The 17,935-nt window shown below is 52.6% G+C and overlaps 1 protein-coding gene across 1 annotated transcript in view; it reads right to left on the reverse strand.

Annotated features, from left to right (window-relative positions):
- Positions 1–242: 242 nt before the first annotated feature.
- ZFPM1 (zinc finger protein, FOG family member 1) overlaps positions 243–17,935 on the reverse strand; it is a 200,681-nt gene continuing 182,988 nt past the window's right edge. The window contains exons 6-10 of the mRNA XM_020989183.2: positions 13,099–13,308; positions 4,823–5,047; positions 4,593–4,688; positions 4,258–4,407; positions 243–3,216 (exon numbers count right to left, since the gene is read on the reverse strand). Coding sequence (XP_020844842.1) covers positions 701–3,216; positions 4,258–4,407; positions 4,593–4,688; positions 4,823–5,047; positions 13,099–13,308 — 3,197 coding nt within the window. The 3' untranslated portion in view covers positions 243–700. The remainder of the gene's footprint in view (positions 3,217–4,257; positions 4,408–4,592; positions 4,689–4,822; positions 5,048–13,098; positions 13,309–17,935) is intronic.

Below are 17,935 nucleotides of genomic sequence, written 5' to 3' on the forward strand. Positions count from 1 at the left end.
TCTATGATCTAAGGAGCCCGATATACTTGAAGGCCTTGGGATGGGGTCTGTGGTGTGGTGCACTTTCTTCTTAGAGGCCAAACTAGCAAAAGGGGGGATCTTTATCATCTGAGCCCACCCTGGGGCCTGATGAGGCCCTTCAGGCACTGCAAGTTTGTGGGGCCACCCACTGCTAAGCCCCACCCTGCCACTTTCCCATTGCCCTGCCCCCATCTCCCAGACAACTAGGCTCTTAACCAACATTCGTCATCAAACTGTAATTCTTTATTAAGTGCCGAGGGTTTGGGGTCTCATTGCCCCCCGCCCAACCCTGCCTTTCTTTGTAGCGAGCCACTCCTCTGGCCATCCCACCCCACCTCCTCGGTCACTGGGCTCTTGGGCTCAGGGGCAAAGGGAGTCCATCCAGGTGGCTCGGAGCTCCGGGAGGTGCCCGACTGACTGATCGATGCCTTGTGCTTCGTTGGAAAGATTCCTGGGGCAGAAGGGGATCGCTTGCCCTGCCGTAGTGCTCTGGGGAGCAGGCCCCCCAGCTGCCGCCGCCACCATCCTCTCCCTGTCAGCCACATGCTGAGATGTCCCGGGCTTTGGGCTGCGGCCAGGACTGAGGGCGTGTCAACTGGTCATCCGTCTGTAGTGTGGTGGGACAGGCATGGAGTTGAGGGGGAAAGGGGAGGAAGGGGAGAGGGGAGGGAGTTCAGGATCATTTTACATGCTCTGCAGCGTGAGAGGAACAATAATACTTCTTGTGTGCTATGAACGTGGACAGGCTGCTGAATTTGATGTTGCACAGACGACAGTATCTGTGGTTGCCGTTGGGGATGGTGGCAGGGGTGACTTTGCTGGGGGTCTGGACCCCCTTGTCTGTGTACATGGGTGGGGTGGGAGGCTGGATCAGAGCTTCAGGCACTGGCGAGAGAGTGAGGGCTGGGGCAGTGGCTGGAGACAGGGGCAGGCCGGGCCGGGGTGAGCCAGTGGGCAGGGGACTGCCATTGGCTGGGGCCGGGGACTCCTTGAGCTCATGACCATTGAAGCTGTCCCGGGGGAGCCTGGGGCCTGGCTGTGGGGAAGAAGATGAAGAGGAGGCTGAGGAGGAAGAGGAGGAGGAGGAGGAGGAAGAAGAGGTCGCTGAGGGCAGTGAGAGAGGAGCCGGGAGGCTGTTCTCGGCAGGCGTCCGGGTGTGGAGTGCGGTTGCCTCGGCCAGTATGTGTCCTGCCACCGGCTTGGCCACCAGGAGGCCATGGGCATGGCGGAAGTGCTCAATCAGGTCGCCTTTGATGGCCCCATTGAGAGGACAGTAGGGACACATCACTGGGGGTGGAGGCTTCCCACCAGGGAGGTGGAGGGGTTTGGAGCCCGGGTAGCGGTGCAGAGGGTCCCCACCAGAGTAAGCGACTGGCAGGCCTGAGGTTTTGCCTGGTCCTGGGTTGGCTGATGCCACCCCCTTCTCCACTTTCACCCGCATGCCACCCTCCAGCTCCTCCCCAGGCGCTCCCTGGGGTCCTTCTGTGCCCAGGTGGGGCTTGGCCAGGCCCTGAATCTTCTGCAGCTGTTCCAAGGCACTCTGCTGCAGGGGAGCAGCCGGGCAGTAGTATTTCTTGTGGGCCAGGTAGGCCTCCAGGCTGTGGAAGCTGACGCAGCAGGCCGTGCACTCGTGGTAGTCAGCCAGGGGCAGCAGAGGTGGAGGCGGCGGTGGAGGGGGGGCTGGGGGCCCCCCCTCAGTTCTGTGCAGCCGCGGCTTCTTGCTTAGGTCGATGGGGCCGTCCGTGTCCGGGCTGGAGCTCGGGGAGGGGGCTGAGGCGGGAGCCTTGCCCACAGGCAGCAGGAGGGCGGGGGGCACGTCGGGCCGGGTCCCCAACCCCAGTGCCTCGGCCGGGCTCATGCCCAGCTGTGGGGAGGCGGGCAGCTCCCCGAGGGGAGGAGGTGGCGGTGGCGGCGGGGGGTGAGTTGCTGGCAGCGGGCCGGCATTGCTGGTGGCGGCGTGGATTTCATAAAGTTTGCGCCGTTTCCGAGTGCGCACTGGCTGAGGCAGAAAGGCCACCTTGTTGGGGCCCCCAGGCCGCCGCAAAGGGGGGTCGTGGCGAGAGGCACAGTAGTAGCGTTTGTGGACCGTGTAGGTCTCATGGCGGCTGAAGCGGATGTTGCAGGCCTCGCACACGGTCTTCATGGGATCCTCATCCGTGTCATCCACGCAGCTCCTGGGGCTCTGGCTGTCCTCGCTGCCTCGGCCCATCCCGTCCGCCTCCGGAGAGGCTTCCTTTCTCCCTCCCGCCTCCTCAGCCTTAGCCTCCACTGCTGGGGACAGGTGCTCCCCCTCCACTTCACCCTCAGCAGGGGCAGGTGGGCCCTGCCCTTCGGGGGGCTGGGGGGGGAGGATGGCTCTGGCGGGGGCAACCACAGTGCCTGAGGGGCCCTTGGAGGGGGCTGCCGCTTTCGACTTTCGGGCTCCGGGGGGACTGTCCTCCGCCACGTGGCGGCTGGAACAGTAGAGACGCTTGTGCACGTAGTAGTTATTTATGTTATTGAAGGTGATTTCGCACTCGAAACAGGTGGCTCCCTTGGGCGCAGGGGTCCCTGGGTACAGGGCTGGTGCCACCCCTCCGTGGCCCTGCTTGAGCCGGCTGTGAACCAGCTCGGACATCTTGGCCAGGATTTCAGACGCCTGAGGGACAACAGAGGTTTCAGGGCCAAACACGTACTGGGGCAGAAAGATGGTGCCTCCAGAGGAGCCCACACCCGCCTCACTGGGCACGGGGCTGGAGCCTGGCGTGGGGCTGGCCAGCTCTGATTTGACCTTCACAGATGCCAGGCTTTGGGGGGAGGATGTCCTCGAGGACGACTCGGGCTCTGACCGAGGGCTGGCACCGGGCTCGGCCCGGCTGTGGCTCTTGGCCGTCTCAGGCTCCGCCCCCTGGCCTTCCCGGGCCTCCTCTTTGATCCTCAGGAGCAGCGCTGCCCCCTCGCCAGAGGACGAGGAAGAGGAGGAGCAGCTTTCTTGGGGGGCAGCCTGGGCTTCCCCATTTTCTGCCTCAGCTGGGGCCTTCTTGGCCAAAGTATCTGGAGGAGTGGGTGACTCGGGGCCCGGGGGTGCCTGGCTGGAGTCCGGAGCGGGCAGAGGGCCATGCAGGGCCACGTGCTGCTGGAGGCTGGTGAGGCTATCGGCGAGGAGGCCACAGAGGCCACACTTGAGGCCTGGCGTGGAGCTGGCCTGAGCCAGACCTAAGGGGAAACAGAAAGGAGGGACAACAGGATCAGGTGTGCGCTTCCCGTGCCGGAGAGGGGCTGCCTGAAGAGGCGGGGGCCCTACAGAGAGGTACAGCCGAGGCCAAGCATCTCGCCACTCCTTCCATCCTCCCTTCAGCAGCCATGATGAGTGTTCTAAGGCATCACCAAGTGGCGGCAGCTCCGTACTACCTCTGGGATCAACATGACCCATGGTAGGCCTGCAAGCCTCTTCACAACACGACCCTTCCCATCTCTCCAGTCTTCTTGCAATTTACTCCCCTCCACATACTCTATGGAATACACTCACATGCCCTTCCTTCCTCTCTCCTTCTCTTCCTCTTTTCTTCCCTCCCTCCCTTCATTTCTTTCTTTTCTTCCTTCATCCTTTCCTTCTTTCCTTCCTTCTTCCCTTCATTTTTCCCTCCCCTTCTTTCCTTCCTCCCTCCCTCTCTTCCTTCCTTCTTCCCTTCCTTCTCTCCTTCCCTTCTTTCCTCTCTTCCTTCTTCCTCCCTTCCTTTCCTTCCTCCCTCCCTTCTTTCCTCCCTTCCTTCATACTTCTCTTCCTCCCGTCTTTCCTTCATTCCTCCCTCCTTTTCTTCATTCCTTTACTTCCTCCCTTCCTCTCTTCTTCCCTCCCTTCCTCCTTCCCTCCCTCTCTTCCTCCCTCCCTTCCTCCCTCTCTTGCCCCCTCCCTCCTTCCCTTCCTAGCCTGGACCATGTTTTTCCTTGTCTCCACATCACCAGCACTTAGCACAGAGCCTGGCACACAGTAAGTGCTTTATAAATACCTGTTGACTGACTGACTTCAATACCAGCAGGAAGCAGATACTGATTATTTACTGTGTATGAGGACCAATGCTCTGTCCTCCCCTTTTCTCCCAGGGTCACAAGAATGGGCACACTACCCTCTATCACCTTCCTAGGACTGACCCCAGGGGCAGGGCTGACGCTCTCCGACAGCCCCTCTCCCGCCCACGGCCAGCAGGGGCCCGTGGCTGAGGCCCGCACCCTCCCACCGGGTCACAGCTGACGCACCTGCGGGGCCCGGCTTGGCGGCCAGGTGACCTGCGCCGGGGGAGTAGATTTCGCCTTTGGAGCCCGGCTGGCAGATCATGTGATTGGTTACCAGATGGCTGTAGAGGATGTCTCTTGTAGTGGAGACGAAGCCACAGCTGTGGCAGATCCCTGCAGACCACAGTGCCAAGCACGTCAGGGAGCCTGAGGGACCGTGAGACCCCACCGGCCTTCCTGCTGCCCCCAGCCCGGCTCGGGCCGCTCTTCCCCCATCTGCGGCCCCCCTTCCTCTCCCGGTTCCCTTTCACCGGCCTTGCTGGTTCCCCGGCCCTCAGCCGCCCCCTTCCTCCACGCACCGCTCAGGGTGTCTGTGTGAACCTTCAGGTGCCGCTCACAGTTGGCTTTGGTGGTGAAGGCCGACAGGCAGATCAGGCACACGAAGGGTCTTTCTCCTGGAGGACACAGCAGGGCAGCTTGAGGCGGAAGCCGGTGCTCAGGTGGGCCGACCCTCCCACCAGCCCATGTCCAAACCCTCCCTGATCCTGGGTCCTGCCAGTGCAAAGAGGGCTGGGGGTGGGGGCCTTACCGCTGTGGCTTCGCATGTGGATCTCCAGGGAGCTAGCGCTGGGGCAGCTCTTCTTACACTGGGGGAAGGGGCAGACCCGCTCGTTGGGGTACGTCTCTTTGGGCTTCTCCTCCACCAGCGGCGAGCCCGAACTCTGGCGGCTGGCGCAGTAGTACATGAGGTGAGCCTGCAGGTTCCGTTCACTGCGATACCAGATACCGCAGTCTTTACAGGGAAAGATGTCCTCTGGGGGAGGAGAAAAGGCAGGGATGAGGTCCTCTCTGGGCCACATTCTTCCCTCCACCCGCCAGCTGAGCACCCACAGTGAAGGATGGGGCCCTGGCACAAATCACTCCCTCCCTGGGCCTCAGTTTCCTTCTCTTGAGGCAGGCAGGTGACAGAGTAGACAGAGCATCAGGAAGAACTGAGTTTAACCCCTTCACTGGACTTTTATTGACCCGTGACTCTGGACAAGTCAGTTAACCTCTGTCAACCTCAGTTTCCTCATCTGGAAAATGGGGATAATCATAGCACCAACCTCCTAGGATTGTAGTGAGGTTTAAATGAGATAATAATTACAAAATGCTGTGCAAACCTTAAAGTGCTATAGAAATCAGAAGAACCAGTTACTACAACCACAGAAAGGGAAAGAAGAATCCAAAGTCCTAAAGAACCAAAAGTAAATGTAAGAAAACTCTAAGGACCAAGGAGGGGACAGCATTGGCGGAGGGGGAGACCTGCCCGTGCCATGGATGTTAGCCCTTGTCAGACTTTTCCCCAATATATCCATCAGCTGTGCTGACTCTTAAAAAAATCTTCTCTAAAAATGCTTTGTCTTACGGGATGCCTCTGGGGGAGGGAAGTGTGGGAGACTGTGGTGACGTTAGGAAGAGAAAACATCAATAAAAACTTATTTTTTAAAAAAGGCCAGCTAATTTCTCATCCCTCCCTGTTGGATCGATCTCATTCCTCCCTCGCATCGATCACATTCTAATTCGGGGCTTCTTCACCTTTGTTGGGTCCCAGACTCCTCTGGTGACAGTCTAGGGAAGCCACGGGACCCCTCCTCAGAAGAGTGCTTCTAAATGCATAAAATAAAACACGTTGGGCTACAAAGGAAACTAACTTGGTTGAAATAGTCATCAAAATGTAAACAAACAAGCTTGCGGACCCCGGGGAAAGAACCCCCACTGCAAAAGCAGCTGGGCCCACCCACGTTCCTAATGTCCATTAGACTGTAAGCTCTTAGAGGGCAGGCCTTGTGCCAATTTTTAAAAATCTTTCTATCCTCAGCACATCATCCAGTAACCTGCTCGAGGCTTCTTAAGGTTTGCTTTTTTTAATTGAAAAATAGAATTTTAAAAAATGGGTCAGATGGGGGCAGCTGGTTGGTGCAGTGGATGGAGCACTGGCCCTGGATTCAGGAGGACCTGAGTTCAAAACGGCTTCAGACATATAACACTTACTAGCTGTGTGACCCTGGGCAAGTCACTTAACCCCATTACCTAGCCAAAAAAAAAATAAATAAAATAAAGAATGGGTCAGACCAAATGATTTCTAAGAGCATTCTATTTTCTCCTGCATTCTAAAATTCTGTGTTCTAATGGTCTGCAGTCTGTGGTGCCCATGCTTTGTTTTAACATTCTGTATGCTGGATGTATTTCCATGCTGACCTTCGATGCTTTTCTGGTGTCACCTCCTGGCAGCTGATGAGGAGAGGTACCAAAAGCACCTCCATTTGGGTACCTGAATATCCTTGGTGGGTAGGGAGGGGGAGGGGGAGGGAAGGACTTCCAGTTTTTATACATAAAATACCCTGACCTCAATCTCACAGTTAGTAATTACTTATCTTTCAATATCTCTAGGCTCCAACTCCTTCCCTCCTTAAGGGCCCCTCAAATAACTGTCAGCCCTCCCCCTTTGCCCTGATAAACACTTCTAATATACTTACCCCCCCCCACCCCTACCAACTGCTTCTTCAGACCCCAAGAAGCCAGCGTGACTAATGATACCAAGAATTCTCTGCTCCCCTCCCCCTTGCATCCAGGATGCAGAGCCATGAACACTCAAAGGACTGGTTGTAGGTTATTAGACTCAACTGGAGCAAAGACTGGTCTAACAACAGCCCATATTTATTAAGAGCCTACTGTGTGCAAGAGATGATCAAGAAAACAGCCCGAACGCAAAGGAGACGGCCTTTTAGTGGGGGGTGCAATGTGCAGGCCCTTGTATCACGGGGGAGACCAAGGAAGGCTTTTTGTAGCAAGCAACCTGAGGTGAGGAAATGACAGGCAGGGGAGCATGAACTGTTGGCACAGCTTGTGCAAAGGTGTGGTGGGGGTAGAGTATGGAGTTCCAAGAGCGGCTAATGAGTCCACTTGGGCTGAAGCTTCCTTTGTCAAGGTTAAAATAAGGTGGGTGGGAGCTGGATTCTGGAGGGCCTTCAGTGGCAGGTGAAGGGCTTTGTTCTCACAGGCAATGGGAAGCCCCTATGGCTTTCTGAGCAGGGGAGTGACCCTCCAGACCTAGGCCACAAAAAAATGATTTATAGGGGCGGCTAGGTGGTGCAGTGGATAAAGCTCCAGCCTTGGAGTCAGGAGGACCTGAGTTCAAATCCGGCCTCAAACACTTGACACTTACTAGCTATGTGACCCTGGGCAAGTCACTTAACCCTAATTGCCTTTAAAAAAAATAGAAGAAGAAGAAAAAAAAAGAAAAGAAAAGAAAAGAAAATGATTTGTGCCAGCTGAGCTTGGAGAAGGGAGACAGCAGAAGTCAGTGTGGAGGTTAGGACAATAGTCTAGATGAGAAGGGAACTAGAGGGATGGTTGGGAGAGGAAGAAGAAATGATGTGGAGGAAGAGCACAAGACTGATCAGCTGTGTGGCTATGGGGCGAGAAGAGGGGTCTAGGAAGAGGCAGACACAACTCTGAGTGCCTGGGAGGATGGTGGTGCCCTCAAAAGCACGACTCTTGGGGGCAAGGAGAATGACTGTCTAGTGTGGGAACCTATGTGAGGCTGAGTAAACCTATGGAGATGTGTGCGAGGAGTCCCCCCATTAAATTCTATTCATCTAGGGCAGCTAGGCGGCGCAGTAAATAGAGCCCCGGCCCTGAAGTCAGGGGTACCTGAGTTCAAATCCGGCCTCAGACCAAACACTTGACACTTACTGGCTGTGTGACCCTGGGCAAGTCACTTAACTCCAACTGCCTTAAAAAAAAATTCTATTCACCCTTCAAGGCCCAGTTCTGGGTTGCCTTCTCCATGAAGCCGACTTCATTGGATCGGAGGGGATCTCTCCCTCCCTAGAATCCCCACAGCACTTTATTTGTACCTTTCATGGCACCTCATATTTTGCCTTGTTAACACATGATATTTTTTGTCTGTAGGGGTTGGTCTTAGAGAAGCAGTGTGGTGTAGCGGACAGAGACGTAGGCTGGGTTCAAGCCCTACCTCTGACATACTGGCTGCATAACCCTAGGCAATTCTCAGCGCTCTGGGCAATGATCTAACACTGTAAATTGAGGAGATGCCCTGAATTACTAAAGGGAGGTTCCGCACCTGTCAGCTCCCCACTCGACTTTAAGCTTAACACCCCCCTGTCTCAGAGCCTACACAGTGCTGGCCCACAAGAAGTACTCAGTTTGTTCCACAAATAAACTAGCTAGTCAGTCGATAAACATTTATTCAGCACCTCCTATGTGCCTGCACTGTGCTAAGTGCTAAGGATACAAAAAGAGGCAAAAGATGGTTCCTCGCCCTCAAGGAGCTCAGATCTAATATAACTAAATGAACAAGAGACCAAATGTTGGCGTGTGAGAGTGTGGGTTTACATGTGACGGTGTGAGCAAACATGGCGTGGGGAGGGTGAAAAGAGTGAGTTTCTTCATGTCTCACAGGTGGCCACAGGGCTGTTCCCAGAATCACAGACCCTCAGAGCCAGAAGGGAATGAGAGGCCATTGGTCCAACCCAGAATAATAACGGCTAGCATTTATATAGCGCTTTAAGGTTTGCAAAGCACTTTACAAATATTATCTCATTTGATCTTCATGAGAACCCTGAGAAATTGGTTCTCCATTTTTCAGATGAGGAAACTTAGGCAGACTGAGGTTAAGTGACTTGCCCCAAGGTCACACAGGTAGGAGGTGTCTGAGGTCCCCTAGACAATGATCATATTCCCCTGTCTTGTCTTCTCCACGGTACGAGACTATCTCGGCTGGTAAGAATGGGTACATAACGGTACTGGGGGCTTAGGGCAGTTGTTGGCACACAGTGGGTGCTTAATTAATGATTGCTCAAATGACTTAGAAGGCAGGGAGTTGAGGGAACCAAAAAATGTGACAAGGGGCAGCTAGGTGGTGCAGTAGTGGATAGAGGTCTGGCCTTGGAGTCAGGAAGACCTGAGTTCAAATTTGGCCTCAGACACTTGACACTTACTAGCTGTGTGACCCTGGGCAAGTCACTTAACCCTGATTGCCTCACAAAAAAAAAAAGATGTGAGGAAGGTCAGGAGTGGCAGAGAAAGTTGATCCCAGGGGCAGGGGTGGTGACAAAGGAGGTAAGAGGTCTCTTTTCTCCCCGCTCCCTCTCTGCTCGAATTCTAGTTCCCAGGCTCATGAAGGCTCTAACGCCCCATTTCTCCACCTATAATCGGAACCATAAAAGCACCTCTCTGGAGGTCTTGGTGTAGTAGACTCTGGGTAAAGAGACTGGGTAATACTGGCTCTTCTTACCACCCGGGTGACCTTGGACAAATTGCTTCCCCCTGGGCCTGGCTCCTCCTCTACACAAAGCCTGGGGGTGGGGGTGGAGAAGTAGGCTAGAGGGTCCCCAAGGCCCCCTCCCCACCGTAACATTCTATGATCCTAACAAGCAAAGGCCCCCAAAAGAACAAAAAGCCTCCACCTTTTCACACCTTGAGTCTCCTGAGCATTTTACCCCAAGGGCCAGATTTCATCACCTCTGCTTATGTCTTTGGTGGTAAAGGAAATGGGCGTCTCTGGCAAACTCTGAGCAGCCAGTCTTTCAGAGCCTTTGTGCTGCCCAGAGTTATGCACAGCTTCCTCTAGCCAAGTGTTCATCTTTCCAGTTTAAACCCTTTCTTCAATTCTCTGAGTACGTGTCCCTTCAGGAACTAGATTCCATCCCTTCTACCTTTCTGGCCTCCTCTCTCTCTCTCTCTCTCTCTCTCTCTCTCTCCCTCCCTTTCTCTCTCTCCCCTCCCTCCCTCTCTCTCTTTCTCTCTCTCCCCCTTCCTCTTTTTCCCCCCCTTCTCTCTCCCCCTTTCTCTCTCTCTCCCCCCCCTTTCTCTCTCTCTCACTCACTCACTGGTTATCCCTTGAGTTTAAATTTCTTTCCCAAGAAGCTGTTTCTACCTTTCCTCTCGGCCATGCCATACTTTAGCCTCTCTCCTTTGACAGGAGGGGTGTAGTCTTAGTAAACAGCTGCCACAGTTGATCTGGGCATCCCCCAAGATCTGCTGCACAGTCTGGGTTTTTTAGCATCTGCAATACTGCCGTTTTGGCGGGCATGCTGTAAAAATGGACCCAAGACCTCTTGTTGGGTTTGCTGTAGAAGTTATTCCTGGTCAGGGGCAGGCTGAACAAAAGGGCCTCGGTGGTGTCCCATGGATTCTCTGGTGAGCTTCCATGCCCAAGGTAGCCTGGGAATGTGAAGTTCATCAAGGTGACTGGTCTGCCAATTTCCCATACCTGGACCACGGCAAATATGGGGAAAGGACCCAGGAACTGGGCTGGTAGGCCAGAAGCCACAGGATCAGACCCTCAGAGGTTGCCTAGGCTAAGAGCTCCAGTGATTTGCCTACAGCCACACAGGGATCAGAGCTGAGATTTGAACTCTGACTAAATCTAATACGCATTTCAGGACATCTCCATACTACTCAATTTTTTTTTCTTTCTTTAAGTGTCTAGTGCTAGGGCCAGATGTGAGATAAATAGTTCCTAAGACAAAGAGAGGAAAGAGCATTGAATCAGAAGCTGGAAAGGGTCTAGAAGCTGAATCTCCCCCCTCTCTTCCTCCACCCCCCCTTTTACAGATGAGAAAACTAAGGCCCAGAGAGGGTTTAAGCGCCTAGCCAAGGGTCACACAACTCTAGTAAGAGTCTGAGGTAGCATTTGAACCCAGGTCCTCTCTGCCGTATCATGTTACCCCGTCTAAGTAGCAGAGTCCTGCCTATGTGACCTCAGGCAAGTCACTTTCCTTCTCAGTTATTTAGTTTCTTTATCTGTTAATAATAATAATAACATCATCATCATCAGACCAGAAAACCTCTAAATAAGTTAACTCCCTTCCAACTTTGGCTAATCACCTGACAGAATAAGATAACAATAACTTACGTTTTTATCATGTTTTAAGGAGGCTTTTGTCACAACCACCCTGTATGGCAGGTGTGACTTTGCTCATTTTACAGATAAGGAAACTGAGGCACAGAGAGGCTGAGTCGCTTGCCCAAGCTCATGCAGCTACTAAGCGTTAGACCCAAGATTCAATCCAATAGCATGTCGCCTCATTCTAAGCCAGGTTGGGGAAGCTCCTGCAAAGTCTTCCAGCCCCCCACAGTACTGCTTCTACTGCCAAGGCTAATTATACCCTCTAAAAATTGCCCTTTCTACCTGTGCCACCTGCCTCCTGGCTCCCCAGCTACTTGAGAGTGGAAAGAGGTTTTGAGGGGAGGAAAGAAGAGGGAGATTCTCAACAGTCTCCTGGACTTCTGCTGAGAGATGAGATTCATGAGCCCCTCTCTATGGATTTTATTTATTCAGACCTCCTGTTCCCCACCCTCATCCCGGGACTGGTATTTGGTCTGAAATCAGTCCAAGGCTTGTTGTCAGAATCTATTCTTATTCCCTTGTCCCCTGACCTGCAGCAGCCAGATATATCCACTGACCGCCCCACCCCCTTGTACCTGGGGTTCAAGGGCCACATCTAAGAGCCACTGGGAGGACAGCATGATGGGATCAGGGAGGGAAGAGGTCAGGTCCCGATACTCTAATTGCTGGGTTCCTGGGGCATTATGGACCAGTAAGAAAAGCACTGAATGACCATGAGTGCTAATTCCAATTCTATCGCTAATGGGAAAGTAATTTGTCTTCTCTCTGGCTTAATAATTCTATCTGCAAAATATGGGGATCAGACTCAAGCTCCCCTGATGACCTGAGCTGACAGTCTGTGGGGATTAGATCCTTCTGTTTCTTCTGACTTCTGATACCTGCTTGGGCCGTTGAACGCATGGTTTATCCATCTGGATTACTAATCTTCTGCTTTTCCTTATCCCTAGCAGCCACGTGTTACCAGGTACACGAGGCAGTGTTGTCTAATGGAAAGAGCACTGAACTTGGGAGAAGTGAGAAGTAGGTTTTTAACTACTTCCACTGGACTCAGTTTCCTCATCTGTTAAACAAGGGAGGTCACAGGGCAGCTAGGTGTCAAAGTGGATAGAGCACTGGCCCTGGATTCAGGAGGACCTGAGTTCAAATCTGGCCTCAGAACAAACACTTGACACTTACTAGCTGTGTGACCCTGGGCAAGTCACTTACCCCCAATTGCCTAAAAATTTAAAAAAAAAATAAATAAATGAGAGAGGTCGTATCAGACCAGGGGTCGGCAAATTAAAAAACCATTCCTAGCTTGTGGGTGCACAAAAACAGGCCAGACTGGACCCTCAGCCATAGTTTGCCAAAGATCCCTCGAAACTCTGACATTCTGCCATGCTCCCTGATTTGCTACACTTCTGATTCTTGTGGGCTTGGACCTCTCTGTGGTACCACGTACTCCTCACACTTGGCCTTGGCTGCCTGGATTCCTAGCCTACTGCTTGTCCTGACGATTTCCCAATTTGTGCCTGACGCCCATTTGGCAACCTTGGCTCACAGCTGTCTTGCCCTCATGCGACCTTCGAGCGCTGGTGTTTCCTTCTAAGTGGCCCAGTGGATAGAGCACCAGGCCTGGAGGCAAGATGACCCGAGTTCAAATCCAGCCTCAGACACTTACTAGCTGGTTGATCCTGAGCAAGTCACTTAACCCTGCTTGTCTCAGTTTCCTCATCTATAAAATGAGCTGGAGAAGGAAATGGCCAACCTATCCAATACCTTTGCCAAGAAAACCCCAAATGGGGGTCACGACTGAAGTGAGTGAACAGCGATAAACTTCCTTTCTAAAGCTAACTGGATCCTGTGTGGATTCTCAGGGTTCAGCTGTGGGTAAGAGACTAAGTGAGGCTTGACCAGCGAGGGAAGGAAGGGGCGTGGCCTGGCAGTGGCGTCCACTGGGTACTCACTGTTGATGACAGCGGTGGCCAGGATGGCTGCCATCCCGGCTTGCTGAGGCAGAAGCTGGATGTCTGAGTGCATGGTGGCTGGGTATTCAGGGTCCCCAGGTTCCATCTTCACTGGGTTGCCGGTGATGCCCTGGGGCTCAGCCATGAGGAACGTGTTTATCAGTCCAGCTTCTGGCACAGGCTTGGTGGTCTTGCACCAAATGGCCTCGTCTGGGGGGAAATAAGAAGAATCAATATCAGCAGGGGCATAGAGGGGAGGAGGAAGCTCTTTCTCCTTCCCCAGCAAGGCCAGAGTCTTGAATTTCAGGCCTGCTAGGCAGGCTGGGCTGGGCTGTCTCAGGCTTTGCCCTACACCCTGGAAGACTCCTAGCCCAGCCTGAACACATTTGCTGGCCTATGAAACAGCTGGGCCCGGGGGGCAGGGAGGGGAGAAAGCTGCTTGCTCCAACAAGGTCCCAGTGGCCTGGCTGGAATCTTTCTTCCTGTCTCCTCTCCCCCACTTCCAGCTCCTAGAATCTCTGCTACTCTGCTCTGGGCACAGGAGAGCAGAAAGGATCTGGGAAATGCGTCAAGGCCTCCTGGGCCAATTCTGGGGATCAGGGAGGAAACTGCAATCCAGGTGACAAAGCTCCACCTCTCAGAGACGGAAGGACCTGGCTTCTCCGGTCGGGGGACTTTGTTCTCCACGAGCTGGTGATTTGCCAGGCTGCCCAGAGATGGCGCCCTTGACCAACCCCTCAATTCCTCAGCCCAGAGAAGCTTTTTGATAGGGGTGACCATGAGCCGGCTTGTTCCCTTTTCCTTCCAAGACACCAGTCTGCTGGGGAAGGGAGAGCCTTTCCCTTCCCTGCTCCAGAACCTTGGGGCCTTGAAGGTCCTCCTGACTCTTGATTGGGGGGGGGGTAGGAATGGGTAGGAGGACAATTAGGGTCTGGGGAAAACCTAGCCCATCACCTTCTTACCTTCCACCTCCCCTTTAGCTTCCTAGCACTAACAGTGGAATGGGAAAGGAAAAAAAACAACAACTCAAAACCCCTTAGAATGGGGCAGTGAGGGGAAGCAGGGGAGAGTCACAGTCACCCAAATGTTCTTATCCTACCCAAGGGGTCTTGATGTCTTAGGGCCTGACGATGAGGCCTCATTACTTGATCAGGGAAACCAGGTGAAATTCTAGAACCCTAAGCTGTTACAAGCTGATCTAGAGCTTAGAACACAGAATGTCAGAGCTGGGAGGACCCTTGGAAGAGAGTATGTCAAGAGCTGGGAGGGAGTTTAGAACAAAAAAACATCAGAACTGGAAGGGAGCTTAGAACAAGGAATGATAGAGCTATCTAATCTAATGCTTTTCATTACAAAAAAAAAAGGCAGCATATGTCCCCATAGTGCTTTCTTCCCACCAGCCCTGTGAGGTAGGTAGCAGTGCAATATTCTTCTCCCAACGTTACAGAGGAGACTGAGGCAGAGAGGCAAGACAGCTCAGCCTTATAGATCTAGAGATGGAAGGGCTTTAGGAACCCTCTCGTCCAATGCCCTCATCATCCTGATGAAGAAATTCAGTCAGAGAGTGGTTATATGACTGGCTTGGGATGGTCACACAGGGAGAAACCGGGCCCTGGACTTAGCGCCTCTGACCCCACATCTTGTGCCCCTTCCCCTCCCCTGGGTCTCCCCCAGTCACAGTGGCAGAGCCCAGGCTGGAACCTTGGTGTCCTGACTTCTAATGAAGGGCTCTTTTTTTCTCCACAAATTGTCCCCAAATCAGGAAGCAGTAACACGTCATATTTTGTATGAGATGATCCTGAACCACACGAGTGCTTTTCTCAACTGAAGGGTCCCCTTTGTCCTAAGTCATCCACACTCTCTGGAGACTTGGGGCCCATACCTTTTCTGACTGCCCCAGATCATGCATCTAGGGCCACGGAAGAGAGCAAAGGGCCACGACAGTGCTCAAACTCCAGGCCTGGGCCTCAGGAGCACAGACCCCTAACCCCTGAGATGAGATGCCACGGGCCGCTGCCGTCACTAATACCTGCTATCTTATTTCTCTTTGGGACACCTCTGGCTACCTTCCTATCTACTGTCCCATGTATCCTCAGCACACCCCTCCCTTGGTGGTAGAAAGATTATCTCCATTTAGCAGATGGAGAAACCAAGATCCCAAAAGAGGACGGGACCTGCCCAAGGTCATACCACAAGCCATGGGCAAAAGCAGAAACAGAATCCAGGTTGTCTGGCTCCCTTCGCTAACCTACCCGGCCTCTTGGGAGCAATCAGAACACCTGGGGCTCATATTTAGGGGATGTAAAGAAGTAAGATTGATTTTCTTGCAAGGTTTGACAATAAATCCCAAATCCCAGGAATAAGTGCCTCTGCTCTCCAGGGGACTACTTTGAAGGAGACAATGATTACTCAAACAGAGAGCTCTGGTATGCTTGTTAAGATCTCACTCACATTACTTTAGACATGCCTGGCACATTCTTGGACCCAAACAGTTAGGCTTAGAGACTCCCCAGAGCAGGGGGCTTCACCATGTCCTTCAAAGCATCCCCCATAAGCAGCTGCTGACTCAAGCACTCCTGTGTTTCCCCCTGACTCTAACTGTCCTCTCCTTGCCACCTCCATGGTCTCAGTTTCCCCAACAGCATTCTCACTCAGTCCAGGGCTTGAAGAGCTTTTCCCGATCCCTCTGGCCAGGCCATCACCCTTCCTTCACTCACCGGTCAAGCCTCGCTTAGTCTCTCTTACCCACAGCTGAACACTGAGAATCCAGACAGGATTATCTTTTATTTGTGTTTTGTTTTACATCTTGTATCGTCTGAGAGACTCTGGGTAAGTCACAGCCTCCCTCAGCCTCAGTCTACCCCTCTGTAAAAGGAAGGGGTTGGACTATCACAGGTGTCAAACTCACAGATGGAGGCAGCACAAAACGCCCCAGAGCTGCCTGAACCAGATGAAAATGTAACTGGTAAATGTTTAACAAAAGAAATAAAAATACCAAACAACATAGAAAATGTTCATTTGTGGTTTTCTTAGTCAGTATACAGTCCACAGGGATCTTCCTATCTTCATTTGATAGCATTGGGCGAGATGAGCTTTGAGGTTCCTGCCAGCTCATCTTCGCCCCTGCCTATGAGACCTTGGGGTAAGTCACTTAACCACTGTGGGCTCAATTTTCTTCAACCATAAAATGAAGGGAGAAAACATCTGAGGTCCTTTCTAAACTCTAAATCTACGGTCCTGGAGCAGCTAGGTGGCACCATAACCAGCCCTGGAGTCAAGAAAACCTGAGTTCAAACCCAGCCTTTGATACTTACTAGCGGGGGCAGCTAGGTGGCACAATGGAGAGAGCACCGGCCATGGATTCAGGAGGACCTGAGTTCAAATGTGACCTCAGACACATATCACTTACTAGCTGTGTGACCCTGGGCAAGTCACTTAACCCCATTGCCTAGCCAAAAAAAAAAAAAAGAACATGGAAGATACTTACTAGCTGTGTGACCCTGGGAAAATCACTTAACCTGATTGCCCTACCCCAACAAAAAACAAACAAACAAAAAACAACAACCCCCCCCCCACACACACAAATCTATGGTCCTTTGATTTTACTATGTAGTGACTTCTGTCTGGGTCCTAGTTTCCTTAGTTATCAAGCTATCTGGTAGATGGAGGGAAGGAGGCTCAAAGGATTCAGTTGGGTTGGGGATGGTTTTTTTTTTCCAATGGGAAGCATTTGAAAGAAAGGAGAGCACCACAGAAATGTTCAGAGCTTCTAGGGGAAATCCCATGAACCCACAGAGAGAGAACTTCCTACAGTAATCAAGTCACGTCTACTTGTTGAGTGGTTTGGCTGCCTGTTTGCAGGAAATGAAGGGTGAGGCCCAGCTGATGAGAGTCTCTCTCCCTGCCTCCTCAGCTCCTCTCCATCCTGTTTAGAGGGTCCTGGGTCAGTCAGTGGGGGAGAGCCAGAGCTTTCTCATTCCCTACCTCTTATTTCTTCTCCTCACCTCAGAGACACGTTCCTTCATCTCCACCCTATCACTGCTTCTCCCCAACCCTTACTTAGCTATGGCTTTTGGGTGGTGCCTATGTCTGCATCACACCCCCCTTCCCATGCCTTCCTGACTCCGGAATTCTTCTGCTCCACCAATATTCCTTCAGAGGGTGTGAATGTTTGACGGTATGAGTGATGCAAGGCCACTGAAACCAGCTGGAGAGGCAAGATGGCAGGAGGAGATGGACCGAGAAAGTGGAAGAGACAGTCAGGTAGACCGGGAAAATGCTAGAGAGAGGCAAATAGAAGAAATAAGAGGGAAGAGAGGGAAAGAGCAGAGGGGGAGGAGAAAGAAATAGAGAGGGGGGAGGAGAGAGAAAAGAGGTGGCTGAATGAATGAATGAATGAATGAATGAATGAATGAAAAAAGCATTTCTTAAAGTGTTTACTATATGGCAAGCACTATGCTAAGCTCAGGGGAATACAAAGAGAAGAAGACAGTCCCTGCTCTTAGGCAGCTCACATTCTAATTGGGGGTGACAGCATGTATAAGCAGGTGCAGCTGCAGGGCAGATGGAAAGACCTGGTGGTCCTTAGGACACACAGCCAGGGCACCCGGCATGTTGAGGGGGAAGAGAAAGGGAGGGTCTACGTTATCTAAAGGCAGAAACTTTCAGAGCAGCAGGAGATATCTAGCACTTCTATTCAACAAGCATGGGGTAGACAGAGCTGATCCTCAATGTCACTGGCTTTAAGGAGAATGAAGGGAGTGTGTATCTACACAGACCCAACCGGACCACTCTGGGTGTGGCAGCCAATCCTCCTCCTTGGTTCTATGAACTTCAA

Source organism: Phascolarctos cinereus, unplaced genomic scaffold (assembly GCF_003287225.1).
Source record: "Phascolarctos cinereus isolate Bilbo 61053 unplaced genomic scaffold, phaCin_HiC Scaffold_2;HRSCAF=192, whole genome shotgun sequence".
Lineage (NCBI taxonomy): Eukaryota > Metazoa > Chordata > Mammalia > Diprotodontia > Phascolarctidae > Phascolarctos > Phascolarctos cinereus.